Source organism: Lemur catta, chromosome 25 (genome assembly GCF_020740605.2).
Source record: "Lemur catta isolate mLemCat1 chromosome 25, mLemCat1.pri, whole genome shotgun sequence".
Lineage (NCBI taxonomy): Eukaryota > Metazoa > Chordata > Mammalia > Primates > Lemuridae > Lemur > Lemur catta.
This window is the reverse complement of record NC_059152.1, coordinates 6,393,383-6,411,956: the sequence shown is the minus strand read 5'-3', so window position 1 is coordinate 6,411,956 and position 18,574 is coordinate 6,393,383. Positions and strand designations below refer to the sequence as shown.

The 18,574-nt window shown below is 36.9% G+C and overlaps 1 protein-coding gene across 1 annotated transcript in view; it reads left to right on the top strand.

The window, feature by feature from the left end:
* Window positions 1–18,574, top strand: part of FMN2 (formin 2) — a 222,729-nt gene that overhangs the window by 162,860 nt on the left and 41,295 nt on the right. Inside the window, 1 exon segment of the mRNA XM_045536998.1 lies at window positions 6,275–6,326. Coding sequence (XP_045392954.1) covers window positions 6,275–6,326 — 52 coding nt within the window.

Sequence of the window (18,574 nt, the reverse complement as noted above, 5' to 3'; positions counted from 1 at the left end):
TTGGTCCAAGGCATGCCTTTATTTTTATGCTACATTCGTGAAAGTCCATGAAAGATTTGCTTAGCCTGTAGGTGGAGTAGTATATAGCTTTTAGGTATGATGTGGTATTGGGAAAAAAAAAAAAAAACCTAGGTGGAGTTAACAGCTTTCTAATTGGAAAATTGTTCTAGTTCTTTTACCTTGTACTGTCTACAATACATGAAACTCATGGATGTGTATCATGTTTTTCCATGTCTTTTCCACTTTGGGCTTAAAATAAAGATTTAGAAAGAAATTTCACTGAGGACCACTTCAATAAGTACATCAGACTAGATGATAATAGCACATGGCTTTCCTGATTTTTTAGGTTTGGCCAGAAGCCACATGTATCAAATTTTTGAAGTATGCATCATTTTCTATTGACTGTATAATTCTAGAGTTTTTAATAGTAAGCACCTATATGTTATGTTTATATACATCTATATTTCTTTTTTCTTTTATTTCATTTCAGAATATTGCAGGGGGGACACAAATGGTATATATTTTCATGTCTAAAGTTGACATATAACCCTCAGTATTAAATAAAAGGTAGCTGCGAATTATCGCAAAGGCCAAGTTGTAATTTTATACCTCACAGATACTGTCTTTCTTCCTCATAGGAGTATTCCACAGCATTTGTTTTATTGTCCTAAGAACATTTGCAGCCCAAAAGAGGGGAATGCACTGGGACTTGGCTATTTCTTTTGTTAGCTAAGGAAAGATACTCTGATAGTCATAGCCTGTCTGACATGTATAAACCACCTAAATTTATTTGACTTTTAGTTCATTGTCAAAAGGAGGAGTGTCTCAAAACCCTCAAAACTAAAGCAATATATCTGCAGTTAAATGACAACTTGAAATGACTCAGAAGAAAGGCACTGCATCTGTCTAAAAAATAACCCATACTGGCTGCACTTAAAAGCAACTGAAAATGCACATTCATAGCTAATTATAAACAAAAACTAGTTAACACTTTAAATAAAAGGAAAAATAGCGAAAAGATTTAGAGCCTAGACAAGCCAGATGAAAGGGTTCTGAATTGCTTTCCATCTGATATTACTCAAATGCAACTCTGTCTCCAATTACCTGGGAATATGTGGTATTCCCTCATGAAAGCCCAAGATCAGAAAGGGCGTCCGTTCCATGCCTCTGCTTACTCACAGTCGTTTGGAACAAGTTCAGCAGAAATATTTCACATTGCAAAAGAGTCTGGAGCCAGACAGCGACTACAGACACTAATCACTGGGTCCAAATAGTAACTTAGTAGGACAGCAACCACCCGAAAATATTTGTCGAGGCAGAGATTTTTTCGGGGAGGGAAGTATTAGAGCCCTGGGAGGAGACATCACCAAATGCCAAAGCGCTGAAACGGAACCATGAAAATGCTATTTTTATCCAGTTGCATGTTCAATGGCATAAGACTGTCTGAGCCAATGGTCTCCGGTAGGATTAGACCTAAAAGGTAATCTTATGCCTTGATCCTAAAATTAAAGAAAGAAATAGATGGAAAAAAAAGTAACCAAATAAATAAATGAAGGCTGCCTCCTAAAAAGTTCCATATTTCTTTGACAGTGTCGTTCCAACCACAGGCTTTGTCTGCCTCAAATTGCAGATCTTTAGCAATTGAGGTTTTGGGGGGAGGGCAGGAGGAGTGAGGAGCAAAAGAGAATATATCACTAAAATAGCAGTCGCAATGTTTTAATATCTAAGGCCCAGTGTTTGCCCCTGAGTTGCAGGAATTGACTGATCAACTTCTCTAAGGAGCATTTGTCTCTCTGCAGTTCTAGGTCTATTCAAATAAGAGTTACTGATACTCTCTGAAGATTGTCAGTACCAACCACTTTTTACTCCTGCCTTGTTTCTCCTACCACATCATCCTGTTCCTTCCTGTTAGTGTCAGCAGATAATCGATTGCTGTATTTCGCTGTCTGGATTGTCACTCCATCCCATTCTATTTCTCCTTTCAGTATCTCAATCTCAGAACGTTTTCTTTGTGGTGGATCTCAAACATCAAGATGGGAATGGTCACCCATAGTATTTTTGGAATAAAAAGGTCTGCTTTAAAGAAGCATTAATTTTTTTTCTTTTTTAGGAAAAGTCATTTTATGTTTTAGATTTCAGCAGGTTCTCACTAAATATACCAAAAGTACTGTCTTCTCTCTTATAGCAATTTCATTTGCTGCCATATCTTAAAAAAAAAAAAAAAGGCTAAGAAGTGACACTCTAATCGTGGAATTCTCCATTCTGTGCCTTTTTAAAACAACTATACACATAGATTAATTAGAAAAAGAAAATCTATTAAATGTATTTTAGAGTTATCCCCTGATTTTAAAAAGGTCTTGGACCATCATTTCTCTGTGAATATAAAGAGGCACCCTTATTTTAGCAAAGCATGTGTTTAATTCTGCATCTGGATTTTGTGTAGAGGAATTAACAGGAAGATATGTGGTCTTCCTACAATGCAGGACTTTGCACATTTTGGAAGCAACCCACCCCCATCCTTTTTCGTAGTAACAAGGATGTGTGTGGAAATAAGATAGGAGGGGCAGTAGTAAGCCAATAGGTGATCTATGCATCGTCTTGTTAAGTCATGAAACAACTCAATGAAAAAGAAATTATCGTCCTGTTTTAATGATGCATGAAATTTATTACATCAAAGTGATTAGCAGAGTTATTAAATCTACCACAACTTATTGGCCGAACTGGAATTCAACCCCAGGTTTGTCTGATTCTAAATATCACAATGTGTAGTCCCAGACACTGGTCCCAGCGGGATCTGAAAATGAGAGACAGAGAGGTCAGAGCACCTTGCAAAGTGTAAAATTTTACCCCCCAAAAGTGTAGCTTTTATGGTCCAAGTTGTGGGAGAGGTGGTTCCTCGTTAGAGATCCAGGAGGCCGTTGGGTTGTGGTGTGCACAGGAGTGATACAAATGCCTCCGTAGAAACTGCTCTAGACTGGCTGGGAAACTATAGCCAGAGAGTCCAGGTGATTTGATGACAATGTGAAGAGGATCACTGCAAACCAAGCCTTGTGCCTGTCTATCTATTTGAAATGCCTTTTTTTTTTTTTTTTTAGCTTTTCTATAGTTATCTTGATTATGAATGACTTAGAAGTCTGCCATCCTAATTTGATATGTCAAAATGAGATAAGCTATATACTCTAAAGAATGAGGAAATTAATCTTACTTGAAGTTGTATATCTTTGCTTACATAATTAATTTAACATACTTAATTTTAATAAAGTATATTGATAGCAGATTGTAAATATCTAGGAAACTGCTGCCAAAAGTTATGCTGGCTTTCAAAAGCTCTTCACCAAACTGCCACTAGAAATTAATAGAAAATATTTTTTACATTTCTGGAAAACATAGGTCAGGAAACAAAATAATAAACAATAAGATATTTATGTTGCATGTAGAAAATCACTTTATTTTCTGTGTCACCATAAGCAAAACTTTTGGAAGTCTGTGCGTGTTAACAGTGGTGGCAAACAGCCTATCAAAATTGTTACTCAGCCTGAAAAACACAGCTGTTCTGAGATTTTGTTCACGGCATGTAATTAGCTTGCATGCTCCTTAAGTGAATGGCAGACTTACTTGATTCCAAACAATATCTTAATTTTCACTGATTAAATTACATTTTATTCCAGCGTGGTAGGTTCATCCTCACTACAGAAAACAATCACATCCTGCATTTGTCACTAAATTAACATCATAAGTGTATTTAAACAATTGTGACAACACAATTGTTGATGGTGCATTTATACAAACAGCATTTTGGAAAGTGGTATCTCAGTGTTCCCCCAAACCAGAATTGCACCCCAACTTTTCAGAAAGTTTTTCCTAAAATTGCCATACAAAGGAAAAATCTGTTCGGTTCATTGAATTGTTGACTCCATGTCAAGAACTGAAATGTGGACTCTAATGTCCTTCCTTTGATCTCTCATTTGACTGTTTATCAAAGCTGATTACAGTTTGAATACACAAATCCCCGTAGCTTCAAAATCATGTAAAAATAATGGATAATAGAGCATTATTAAGTGTTTTGTGTTATTCCAATTTGTCTTTATGATTGTAATATGGCTGTTAGGTTTGGTGAGAGGGCCTGTTTTTGTGTTTTGTTCCTCTGGGGTAAGCTTCTGCCACATTGGATTAAAGTATTTTTTTCGGCCAAATTTGCTCATGCAATGAAGCAAGAGCTTTTTTTTGGTGCACATCAAAAGGAAATCATTATGAACAAATGAAACTCACTTTATTCTACTCACCACAATTTGGGGGCTTCTCCTTTTAGAAAAGCTGTATGTATTCTCGATATTGCATATAATGCTGGAATATAATAAAAATAGTAAGTGACTTGCTCATAATTATGTATATCACTTCAAAAATGTCAAGATCTTCAAGTCCAAAATTTTCAAAGGATATTTATCTATTAAGTCCCTACTAATTATTGGCGGTACTATGCTAACTATCTTTTACATGTTAACAGATTCATCTGTTTGCCAAAGGTCCCACATGGCTAATTTTAGTGGCAGAATCAGGAACAAAATACAGATCTCTGGCATCTCATTCTACTATACTGTGTTTTTAAGTTTCATAAATCATTTACTTACATCTTCTAAAATAGTCCGGAAATTCTTTCTTCCAATCACAGTCTTAATCTGTGTATTTTACAAATAACACAAAAAAGACACATGAAAGGCATTGGAAAAATATCCTTCCTGAAAAAAGTATGCATTGCGGTGCTTTGTTATATTTTCCCTTAGACAAACTTTATGTGGTTCTAGAGTTGTTTCTGGAAGCCGGTCATTTTTTTATGTTAGGCAACTCAGAGCAGATTTTTTTATAAGACAATGTGTTCATGTTGGAGCCTTTTCAAAGTAAAACTATAGAACATTTATTCTGTTTTTTAATATGGTTAACAATTGACCTGTAAGTTTATGTAAACAGTCTGAAGTACAGAAAGGGAAAGGAAAGAAAGAAAGAAAAAAATCTTTGCTACCAGCTCAAATGATCCCTGTTAAATCCTGAAAATCCTGGCAAAAAGGGGCAGCGTAACACTCGGTTATGACTTTGCAGATACTGCACAGGGCTTCGCAAAAACACTGTCTTGAGGTTGTAAAACATTAACCAGCCCACACTGTACTATTGTGTTTTAAGTAGTAGTAGAGACACTGACAATTCCCAAGTCGCTGTGGCTTTTGTTTCATGCACAGTTCCAATTTTTTATAATCAATTTTCCCTGTTCCACTTTGCCTCCTAATTTCCTCGAATGGCCACAAGTGCGACCCAAAGGGGAATGATTATAAAAAGACAACCACTTTTACTAGTTCCTGGGTATTTTTAATCTATTTTTTTTTCTTTTTGTCTTGTGATTTGCTCAGTGATTTTCCAACTGTGAGTCACACACCGTTAGTGAGTCACGAAATCAATTTAGCAGATCACAACTGATGTATTAAAATCTAATAGAATGGACTGAAAACATCAGAGAGCATTGCATGAAATAAAAGTATCTTTGAAACTTTCATGTCAAATATATATGTGTGGAGGTCGGTGGGGATAGATAGGGTAAATTTCTAGAATGTTTACTTGTCAAAAAAACTTGAAGTCACTGCTATACTTATTCTACACGAAGGAGTGCCTATGGTATTTTAAGGAATTTGAAGCATTGATTTAATCTTCTTTCCCAGTTTGATCTTGGGGTTTGTGTCAGACTACCATTCTTTATTTTGGTAGCAAATAAATAGGTACATTATCACCTTTTTTCCCCTTTCAGAGCAGGACCGTGATTTGTTCACCTGTGCTCAGGTGTGGAGGGCACTGTTGAAATGCATTCCGAATTCTTACCATAACTGAGAACGTTATTTCGTGCCAGTCACTTACTGTTTGCACCGTTGCTTGAGGGAATTATTTTCAGCTAATTGTTGATGTTTGAATACTGACACATCTGATGTCACTGTGAAATGAGTGTTTTCTTTTTTCAGGTTAATAGGAACGATTTAAAGAAATTATTTAGAATCTGAAATTTTTGAGTGGTTATGTAACATGTCTGTGTCAGTATAATAAAATCGATTTAATTAAAATTAAATTTAATGTTTTTAATCCTATATCTGTGACAGTTATACATTTGAAATAAACTTCTGGTTGGAGTACATTGGAATTAATTAATAATTAAACTTGTGTATTATTTACGTCATATCTTGCTTGAGATAGTGTAGCTATTTATCACTCATCTCATATACTTTTCTTGCATTTTCAGCTAAAATTGACCAAGAGGCAGAGGAGAATTCATTGGCAGAGACACATAAATGGTGAGAAATTACTTTTGTTTAATATATTTCTTCTAGGAATAGGCTTGTAAAATGCTTAGTATATTTCATCTGAAGGAAGCAATTATTAGTTCAATTTTTATTTTCAGGCATAAAACAAAAAGAAATCTAATAAAATGGTGTACTTTAATGTCACAATGAATTTCGGAATTTTATTTTTGTGATGCTGGGTGATGTATAATTCTGCTAAATACCAAATTGTCGTGAATAGCTTAGCACCTTCTCTTTCAAATAGGGTTTAGGACTGTGGAAATACAAGAAAGAAGGAAAAGAGCAGGAACCTGTTTCAGAGTTTGGTTATGAAAAACTATTGAATTTCTACCTTCAAAAGTAAAGTCTAGGTAAGAAGCCACGAGCTTCCTTTGGTTGCACCTTCACTTCCAGAATGGGAGACACGGAATTGTGGGTGAACATAGAAAACTATCTCAGCAGTCTCCCTGCTTCTCTGCCTCAATGATCTCTTCTCCTCCCTTCTCTCTTATTAGTCAGAATTCTCCAGAGAAACAGAATCAATTGGACATATATATATATATATATATAAACACACAAACATGCAGGCCTACCTCATCCTACTGTGTTCTCTTTATTGTGCTTTGCAGATGTTGCATATTTTTTTTGCAAATTGAAGGTTTGTGGCCACATTTTCCCAACACTGTGTGCTCACTTCATGTGTCTGTGTCACATTTTGGTAGTTTTCGCAGTATTTCAAACTTTTCCATTATTAGTATATCTGTTATGGTGATCTGTGATTAGTGATCTTTGATGTTACTGTTGTAATTGTTTTGGGGCACCATGAACTGCATGAATGTAAGATGGTAAACTTGATAAATGTGTGTGTTCCCATTGCTACACTGACTGGTCACTCCTCCATCTCTCCCCTCGCCTGAGACCTCCCGATTCCCTGAGACCCAACAGGAAAGTTGGCCAATTAATAACCCTACAATGGCCTCTAAGTGTTGAAATGGAAGAAGGAGTTGCACATCTCTTACCTTCAGTCAAGAGCTAGACATGATTAGGCCTTAGTGTTGAAAGCCAAGATGGGCTGAAAGGTAGGACTTTTGCACCAAATAGTTAGCCAAGTTGTGAATGCAAAGGAAAAATTATTGAAGGAAATTAAAAGTGCTGTTTCAGTGAACACACATATGATAAGAAAGCAAAAGAAGCTTATTGCTGATAGGGAGAAAGTTTGGTCTGGATAGAAGATCAAACCAGCCACAATAGTCCCTTAAGCCAAAACCTAATCCAGAGCAAGGCCCTAACTCTCTTCGATTCTCTGAAAGCTGAGAGAGGTGAAGAAGCTGCACAAGAAAAGTTTGAAGCTAGCAGAGGGGTCAGTTCATGAGGTTTAAGGAAAGAAGCTGACCTTATAGAAGTGTCAGGTGAAGCGGCAAGTGCTGGTGGAGAAGCTGCAGCAAGGACTCCAGAAGATCTAATTAAGATTATTGATGAAGGTGGCTATGCTAAACAACAGATTTTCAATGTAGATGAAACCTCCTCCTTTTGGAAGAAGTTATTACCATCTAGAACTTTCATAGCTAGAGGGGAAAGGTCAATGCCTGGCTTCAAAGCTTCAAAGGACAAACTGACTCTCTTATTAGGGGCTAATGCAGCTGGTGACTTTAAGTTGAAGCCAGTGCTCATTGACCATTCTGAAAATCCTAGGGCCCTTAAGAATTATGCTAAATCCACTCTACCTGTGCTCTATAAATGGAACAACAAAGCTTGGATGACAGCACATCTGTTTATAGTATGGTTTACTGAATATTTTAAGCCCACTCTTAAGACCTGCTGCTCATCGGAAGAAAAGATTTCTTTCAACATATTCAGGTGACCAGGTTCATTGACAATGCAAGAGCTCTGATGGAGATGTATAGGGAGATGAGTTTGTTTTCGTGACTGCTAATATAACATCCGTTCTGCAGCCCATGAATAAAGGAGTAATTTCATTTTTCAAGTCTTCCTATTTAAGAAATACATTTGGTAAGGCCATAGGTAGTGATTCCTCTGATGGATCTGGGCAAAGTCAATTGAAACCTCCTGGAAAGGATCCACCATTCTAGATGCCAATAGGGACATTCATGATTCATGGGAGAGGGTCAAAATGTCATCATTAAGAAGAGTTTGGAAGAAGCTGATTCTAACCCTCATGGATGACTTTGAGGGGTTCAAGACTTCAGTGGGGGAAGTAACTGCAGATGTAGTAGAAACAGCGACAGAACTAGAATTAAAAGTGGAGCCTGAAGATGTGACCGAATTGCTACAATCTCACGATAAAACTTAAATAGACGAGGAGTTGCATCTTATGGATGAGCAAAGAAAGTGGTTTCTTGAAATGAATCTACTCGTGGTGAATATGCATTTGACATTTTCCCAAAGAAGTAAGTCTCTCTCTATACCATTTTCTCAGTTGTCCCAGGTAACTGGGAAATAATCAGTGCTAATTCTATGCAGGAAGGCAGTGCCATTCTGATCCCATAGCCTTTTGAGTCTGAATCCCCTCTGCACTGGCACCACCAATAAAAATTGAAATAAAACATATACATGTGCATTGCACAAACACACAAAGCCTCACTCCATTTTCTCTCTAAATATTTCTGTTGTCTCAGCAAGGTCCCAGGGAAGAGAAGAGCTGGGAATATGTATTTAGGCATATATTTTTTTCAGTCTTCCATCTCTCCTTTTATTTTTATTATAGTTATTATGTTTCTACGTAGCATATTATGGTAAGTCAGATGAAATGCATTTTGGAGGTAAAGGTGATATATAAACAAATTGCTTCGACTTGGTCTGCAGGTTTAAGTACCACAAAGTGGGTCATCTTCATCTTCCCACCTTCCATTAACCTATTAACTATGGGACACAGAATACATGGGGACATTTCAGTTGTATGAATATCTCCTAGTCAAAGGAATTTTCTGGTGAAGTTCTGTTTTTATCTCAGTGATGCTGTTATAGCTCAAGATGGTTTAGTTTTACTTTATACCCTGTGGCAAAAGACCCAGTGACAAATTGGTGACAAATTTATGTGCTTTGATTTTTTCGAGATGACTGAGTCATTTACAGATAACTGTGATAGCTGGGTTGGGCTATCTGATGCCCTAAGGATCAAAGGAGGCTCAGATAGTGAGTGGAAGAGCCTTTTCTGTACCAAAAGAGAAGTTTCCCAAAGCTTTTGAGATAATTTAGCATTCTGTATGCTTACCAAGGTTATCGTGCAAGAAGGCAGGATCATGTGGTGGACAGGACGCTGACATTTCCTCTTAGCCCAGCTCTGCCACTCCAGAATTGCAGTTGGATAAACCATATAAAGTGCCTGGGTTTCCACTTCATCATTTGTAAAAGGAATATAGCTTGGCCCTTCCATCGCCTAGGACTGTGTAGGAATGGCATGCCTTGTTCTTTACAAAACTTCTCCACGTGTCACTCGTAAAAGGCCTTCCTGAAAAACTTACTCATGTGAAAATGTTTTGTAAGCTGCGCACACACACACACACACACACACACACACACTATCAGCTTGCTTTGAAAGGAAGTACACTCGTTTGTCTTTATGTTCTAATACGTTCTTTAAAAAGTCTTAGCCCTTAGTCCATTGAAATGGATAAGCTAAACTTGTATCAAGAATTAGGATAATTAGAATTATTTTCATCAATAAAAATATTCAAAAGAAACAAGGTTTCGTATATTTTTAAAGCTAATCAGATCTCTTTTCGTATTTCATTTGTTGGCATAATAGTTTTTATGAACTAATTCCATCTGTTTATTCGCACATTTTTCCTGTTCATCTGAAAAGTGGAACTTTGAGTTCCTATTTCACAGGAACAAAAATGTATAGCTTTTGAATAAATAGTTTGAATAAACTCTTCCGTTCTCCCAGAAAGAAGGGAGCTGGACCAGATGAGTCCTGAATCACACCCAGAACCCAAAGTCAAATCGAATGAACGCAGTCTCGTCTTCAGATGGCTTCGCTGGCCAAGCCAAGCTATCATATTGTGTTACACGGTGGATTTCAGCAGAATGTGTTGGCTACATCCCCACCGTGCGTGTTTATTTCAGCCTCTGTTTTTATTTTATTTTTAATTAGCATACACGTCTTTCTTCAATTGTGGAAAAGTATCACCAAACCAAATACGATTGTTTTTATTTTCCCACAGAACTGCTTAGTGTCTCTGTTGCCTCCTAGGCAGAAAATGTAGCAATTTTGAATTTGTTCGATAAGTGTCCACTCCTTTACATTTAAAGGATAATGAGACTGAGACTTATGAAATAGACTTAACCCAGCCACACTCTGAAATCTTTACGACTTTATTCATTATGGCTAACTTTAACTATTTTCTTTGAATTTCTCCTTCTGTCTCTTTAAATTCCACAAGTAAAAACCATATTTTAGGGTGCAACTGACTTTTGAAATAGAAAAAGAACAGATTTTAGAAACACTTGTTTGTTTTAGCTATCAGTTGCTTTGATTTCACTAAATTTAATTCTGACATCAATAAAGCTGATAGAAATGATTAAAAGTAAAATTTTAATTATATTGCAGCTATTACATTAGATAACTTAGCTTTGTCAGCCCATCAAAATGACATTCTGGACAAAGGAAATCAGGATGAGGAAGGTTATAAGACTGAAACAGCCTCTATGGGTAACAGCAAACAGTAATGTGTGTGTACCACTCTGACCATTTTAAAGGGATTTTTTTTTCTAGGAAGTTTGTGACTTTTCCTACAGATTAAAACATTTATTTTGAAGATGTTTGCATTTTTTGATAGGTCATACGTGCTACTGAAATTTTTATATAAAACTTTGTTTTTAAACATGTTTCAGAATAGAAGTCTTTTTTTTTTTTCCTCTAGTAGCTAAAGACAACTAGAAAGATTAGATGTAACTAATCTTTTGATCATACCCTTAGATGATAGTGAATTTGTTGAATGGGGAAGCAATTAGCACAGTTATAGAACTAATAAATAAATTCATGTTCTTTATTCTGACATTGTTTGGTAAAGATTTGACTTTGTGGTTTTAAAATATCCTTAATGTACATATCATAGGATCTTTTCAAAAAATATTCTTAGAATACACTAGGTTTCCTCTCCTCCCTCATTTCATTTCAATAATAGCAAAGGCAACTGGAAACCACCAGTAACAGAAGTCAAGAAATAGTAATGGAGGAAAGCACATTTGTGAAAGAGCTTTATGTCTCATATTTTAAAAAATAAATACTATTTCTGCATGTAATATTGCTTGAGTGGTATTTTGCCAAAGCCAAGATTGCATAACAAATGAGTTGAAATGGAAAACTAATCTTTCATGTGAAATAGAGACACGGAAAAAAAGGAAAGAAAGAAAAAAGAATGTTGGTGCCAACGGTTTCATATAGTATGTAACTGTTCATTCGTCATGGGAGAGAAAATATTTAATCAGTCCTGAACTGATGCACACATACTTTATCATGTTTAGTGACTTTTAGAGTGTCAGTTTGTAAAGTGTTTATCCGAGGAATGGACTTCTGGCACATGGATAAAATGAAAAGTGAAATGTTTAGTTCATAATAGGCATATTTTCCAGAATCTTTCTGAGTAACTATCCCGAGATGAATAGAAAGACTACAGGTCTGTGTTTATCTGGCCTGTGCTGGCCGACCAGGCAGGCTCCAGCCTGGTATTAAAACTGAAGTGACATGGAATGTCTTTGCAAAAGCCCCAAACAATGACATCATTCCCTTAACAATATTGATAATGTAAAACGACGTTGGAGTTTGTTATTTCCCAATTTGGGGTTTCTTAGTTAACTACTTCTGATCCTGCCGGAAGATTTGCGGTGGTAAGTTTTAGAGACAGCACTTTTCTTTTGTACAAATGGGTTTTCTTCTGTGGCTGCATGATCTAGATTTTTAGGAAATCCGGTGACTTTTAACAGTGTGGGAATCCGTGACACCCTTTGCAGATTTTGTGGCCTTTGAAAGATATAAAAAGAATATTCTGAGGTGGTGGGGTCTCCTGAAATGTTTTTGTTAGCTTTAGTGCATTTAGAACAGAAGGACTTTAGGCCTTTCTGCTTCAGAGAGTTTTAATATATTTCTGTGCAGATTGGGTTGATAAATAAAAGGGAAACATCAAAGAATGTTTGCCCTTTTAAAAAGTTTTGTTGTAAAAATGGAAGCTTTTTTGTTGTATAAAGTTGAAGCAAAAAGAGAAGAGTAATGAAATCACAACATGTTTACTGGGGATTCTCAATCACTGTATTCTTGAAATGCATGTAGTGTAGGAAGAAGAAGAAGAAAATGCAAGAAAGGAGAGAGATGCAATTTTGTCCACTGTTTTGTATTTATTTATTTATTTATTTATTTATTTTGAGACAGAGTCTCACTCTGTTGCCCAGGCTAGAGTGCCATGGTGTCAGCCTAGCTCACAGCAGCTTCAAACACCTGGGCTCAAGTGATCCTTCTGCCTCAGCCTCCCGAGTAGCTGGGACTACAGGCATGTGCCACCATGCCTGGCTAATTTTTCTATATATATTTTTAGCTGTCCAGATAATTCCTTTCTATTTTTAGTAGAGACGGGGGGGTCTCACTTTTGCTCAGGGTGGTCTCGAACTCCTGAGCTCAAATGATCCGCCTGCCTCGGTCTCCCAGAGTGCTAGGATTTACAGTGTTTTGTGTCTTTTAAAAATGGTATGAATAGAAAGGGTAAGGGTTAATAATTGAGGCTGTCAGGTGTATTTAACCACAGTAACATGATTCAAATTCATTAGGATTGTACAACTTGAGAAAATACGCTTCAAGCACAGTAGATACTCCAGAAAAACTAGTTAAATAAATGTAGTCTAAGATCACTGTCAGAGGAGGGAAAAGATTTTTTTTTTTTTTTTTTTTAGAGAGAATGAAAACACGAGAAAGTGAAGCAGTTATAGATGACTTTATCTACGTACACATTTTATGAGGCAAATTAGGACTCAGCTTTAAAAGAGTGTCCTTAGAAGGTCTCATGTGGTTACAAAGAGCCACAGGAAATTAAGTTCTACTCCAAAAGGCATGTTTTGTTTTCTCAGAGCCTTCTAGAATGCAAGGCAAAGTTTTGCAGCCTCAGGAGGGAGGGGGCGGAATGAGCCAGATCTGAACACAGGGTCTCTGTCACAGCAAAGTGTAAAGTGTATGAAGCTATTATGGTTAGGACCCAGCTCTGAGAAACAATCTGGGGTTCAGAGTCTGGTTTTAGCCCCCGCCGCTCCTCTGACTTTGGGAAAGTTATTGAAACTCTCTGTACCTCCATTTTCTCGTTTCTAAAATAAGGATAATAGAACAGGGCCGGCACAGAGAGTAAGGACAGTGTAATTGCTTGATATCATTTGTACTTGATGTTTATCCCAGTGTCCTGCCACTGATGACTCAAGTCTGCATTTTCTCTATGAGTTTTATTGCAGATTCTCAAAGGGGTGAATCTAGTTGACTCCTAGACAGGCAACGTGAGCTCATCAAAGACACCAGTTTTCCCAGCCTGGGCTATGGGGGAGGAGAGTTTTCTAAAGTCAATGTAAGGAAAAGAAAAAAAAAAAGGCACATTGACTTTTTTGGAAGAAGGAAAGGGCTAGTGGAACACTGTGGCTTACAGATAGAGCCATCTTGAAAAGAGATGTTTTTGTATATATCGAGTGACCTTTTGTAAGTTGAACTTTTTTTCATTGTGACAACTTTTACATCTTGAAACTCTTTTATCATTTCATTTTCTGTTGCTGAATATTACATATATCAGATGTGGGTCAACTTTAAAAGTAGCATGAAGAATGTTTTTTGGCTGATTTGCTCACCCTTTGTCTTGAAAGGCAATGTTGTTATGGACTTGGAGTTTTAGAAATTACAGCTACACTTACCTGTCAAACTGGTCATCGGAGTTGGAGGAGGGAAATAACTGCTTCAGTCTAGCACCATGGAAGTCAGACATCTGTAGAGAGTGTTGAGGGAGGAGGAAGATAGCGGCTATGTCCAGGTCTATCGCAGGCTAATTAATTTTTCTACTCCAGTTTCCTTCATTTGTTGTGAGAATTTAATGTGATCATGTAAATATTTTATTTAACCGAGTAACTCCACGTGCAGTAAGGGTACAATAAATGCATATTTCCCCCCCTAAAGAATATGCGTTTTTCTACTTTAATTCAAACAGCACTAGTTTTCAAAAGTCCAAGGTTTTCCATAGTTCCTCTCCTCCCTCCTCCCCCAAACAACATCAGCCCATCTGGCTGAGACCAAGGTCACATCCCCACTCCTGGTCACAGAGTCTTCTAAGGAGAAACATTAGCATATTTACAATGAAAATATGTTCTGATCCCTCTGGTAATACCATGGCATAGAAACTTGCATCTGTACTGATTTTTGAAAGAGAAAGGTTATTATTGGCACAGGAAACCCTAGATTAGCATGAATAGATGTAGAATTTGCATGCTACTTCTAGAAAATCGCCAAACTCTATTGGATATCAGTTAACCCACTAAAACAGTTACCAAAGTGACTGGGGGTTATTTTAAATGTTACGAAAATATATTCTTACAAAATAATTCATAAAGTCTTTTTTGTAGTCTTTGTCATCTTAATGTTATCAATAAATCATGAATTTTTGGGAAAAGTTCATGAATTGATCAAAATTACTTGATTTGAGAGCATTGTAATTAAGTTAAAGAGATTGGGAATATTTGACATAGTTTTCAGAATTGGTCTAAGAAATGTATGAGAAACTAGGCTAAAGATTCTTGACTTACTTAGAGTCTAAGAATCTACCAGAAAGAGAACAGAGAGTGAAAAAGGCAATAAGAGCAACAGAGATTAGATAATTTTAGTAAAAAGTAAAAAATGGGGAGGGAGGGAATTAGAGAACATGATAAGGACATTCCAGTAGCTACTCCCCCCTGCTTCGTTTTATTCTAGGGTGTTATAAGTGAATATCCAATAGACTGTCATATCCCAAGTTGTTCTTTTGTAACCTGGAACTTAGACTTTACTATTTGAAAGATGATTTTCATTTCAAGCATTCAATGACACTTGTAAACATGGTTGAATATTGGTAGGACAGGTACTTGGTAGTCATTTATTTATAGAACCTAAAATATAGATTCATTAAAAATAACCATAATATTATTGTCATAATATTCAAAGTATAGGTATAATTAAAAGAGAGAAAAAAATTCAGATTCTTGTGCTTCTCTTGAAGGCTCTTAGATTCTCCAATGATGTCTTAGGAAAAATACAGTGCAGTATAGGTTGACACTCATATTTTTCAAATCTGTGTTAAAGGCCTTTAATTTCTATCCTTATTTATGAATATAAATTCTCATTTTTTTCAAAACTCATACAACTTATCTTTCCTTTTCCCCTTTATTTACATCCCATATGTTCCTGATTAGATAAGGATAAATTAAGGTAATATTTCAAACCTCTCATCTTTACTTGAAATATGTGTTTTATAAACTCTGCTATTTAAGTGGCTAAGCCATGTTCTCAAATGTGAAGGTTCATAAGAGTTGCATGAGAACTAGAAAGCTTCTTGGGCAGAATTACATTAATGGCTAGAGCCAATAGGTTGACCGGCCCATCAGGAAATGTCGTAGCTCAGCTCCTGCAACTTGGCCCCTGAGATACGTTAGCCTTGACTGGCTTAGGAATGCCTAATAGAGACCCTAGCTTGCATTTATATTGGGACAAGGGCATACTTCCTCTGGGTGAGAAAAAATGGGGGAATGGATAATCAAAGAAATAAATGGGTATCTTCAGGAGCAGCAGAATACAGGAGGGCTATCAAGGTTACCCAGTCGATTATATAATATTACCTTACAGTGGTATCTCATTGGTGAGTTTTGTTGTCATTGTTCAGAAATCGTAAGAGATAGGCCCTACGTATTTGGACTAGAAATGGAATGGTTTTGCTTTGTTATAAACTACATTTGTGTCTTCAAAAATGTTAGGCTGCCAGAGAATCTAATTAGCATGCAAATACTTGCGTGGCAGTGCTTGTTTTCCACCTCAACAACCGCCACGAGGCTCCTCGCTCACTCTTACAAGAAAGGTATTCCACTCAGTGTGGCCATGCTATGCGGTTTTCAACATGCCAGGAATATCTTACACATATTGTTGGGCTCGTGAAGCAGAGGCTTATCCAAGCACTGAAAAAGTACATTTTTAAAATGCCAAATATTATTTCATGATTATTGTTTTCTTTTTCCAGCCTCACATCTCTGAATTTATCTCAGGGTGACATTTAGGTTTTTGTCAAGTTGTTTTGAAGTTTGCAGTGCATAGCAGTAAAGATTCATTGAGTGCTTAATATAGGTAAGGATGCAATGGCTGCTATAAGAGCTCCAAAGTTTAAGGTACGTCCTTGTGCTCAAAGTGCTACCAACTTCAGTTTAGACACAACAATGTCAGATACATTCCCTCCAGGAAGATACCTTCCCCCCAGATATTCTTGTTTCACAGCTGCTCCAACCATCTCCAACTTCGATTCTTCCTCTTTGCATCTCTGACTCAACTTTTCCTGCTCACCTCCAGTTTCACAGAGTAAATCCACCAGACTGGAGCCCCTTCCTCTTTCTGTGTTTTGGACGACTCCTGCATACACCTGTCTTCTCTTCTTCCACCAGTCTGGGGGAAGTAACTCCTCCCCTAAGATGTCTCCTCTTCTCCATCCTGTTTCCAACCTCTCCCTTACAGCCATCAATACATTTGTTTTGTTATTGTTATAGAATAACCACTTAAACAACAAAGAAGAGAAACAAAAAACAGTTTGTTGCCTGTTTATTCTCTCCTCTTTATAGTCATCGTTCTCCTTATTCCCTTTGTACTTACATCCCTTTTTGGTGCTACTGTTGCTGACTTGTGCCCCGTTTTATGTTTTCATGGCCAGTCTTTTAGGAATTTTGTCTATTTCATTAGTCTTTTGAAAGAACCAGATGTTTTGGTTTGTTGATTATCTCTCTGTTCTTCTGTTTTTTGGTTTATTTGTTGGCTTTCCATTTCACACATTTATATAGTTCTGTATACTCTTTTTCTAACCTATTTACTCTTTCTGGCTTTGTCAGTTGTGTGAATAATTCATTTTGTTTTAAATTTTCCTTTTTAAAAAAAATCATGTGTACAGCTATAGTTTTGCATTTAAGGTCTACTTTAACTATATCCAAGTAGTTCTAAATTGTGAAATATGTTTTATTGCCATTTAGTTATAACTTGTTCGATATTTCCTCTTTAAGCACTGAGTTATTTATGTGTGTGTTGTGTTTGTTTCAAATGCAGGGATTTCATTTGTTTGTTTTGTCTGTAATTATGTCCCAATTGATTTCCAGTTAATTGCACTGCAGTCCAAAAACTTAATCTATATGACACCAACTCTTTTTTTTTTTTTTTTTTGAGACAAAGTCTCACTCTGTTGCCTGGGCTAGAGTGAGTGCCGTGGCATCAGCCTAGCTCACAGCAACCTCAAACTCCTGGGCTCTAGCAATCCTCCTGCCTCAGCCTCCCGAGTAGCTGGGACTACAGGCATGTACCACCATGCCCGGCTAATTTTTTCTATATATATATATGTTTTTAGCTGTCCGTATAATTTCTTTTTTATTTTTAATAGAGACGGGGTCTCGCTTTTGCTCAGGCTGGTCTCGAACTCCTGAGCTCAAACAATCTGCCCGGCTCGGCCTCCCAGAGTGCTAGGATTACAGGTGTGAGCCACCGTGCCCGGCCCCCCAACTCTTTAAAATTCATCGAGACTTCCTTTTTGATACTGTATGGAGTCTGTTTAATGAATATTCATATTTCCTTGAAAAGAATCAGTTTGTTGTGTGTGCGTGTGATTCTATGATTCATCAATTCTCAGATGCACATTTTTCTCATATTGTAACATCTCTGAAAGTGGCATATGTCTGACAGTGGATGGCACCTTATCATTGATGTGGCGTGATTTTAAGTCGTTCAACTGAGGGTACTGTTGACCTGAGACCACTATAATTAAATTCTCTGTTTTAGATTAAGGGACTGTTTTGTTCTTTATGAGGCCTGATAGTGTGAATTCAAATGGAAAAATCTGCATGATTTCCATGAGGCTTGTTTATCCCGTCTGTCTGCCCAGTGTCAGAGTTGAGACAAGTAGGTTTCCTTACTGTCCTGTTCAGCATAGGCAATTCTTTGTCATTTGTTTTTACATGAGTCCTTTAGTATCTCAGTGTATGATAAGTGTGTGTTTAGGGAGGAACTCTTCTAT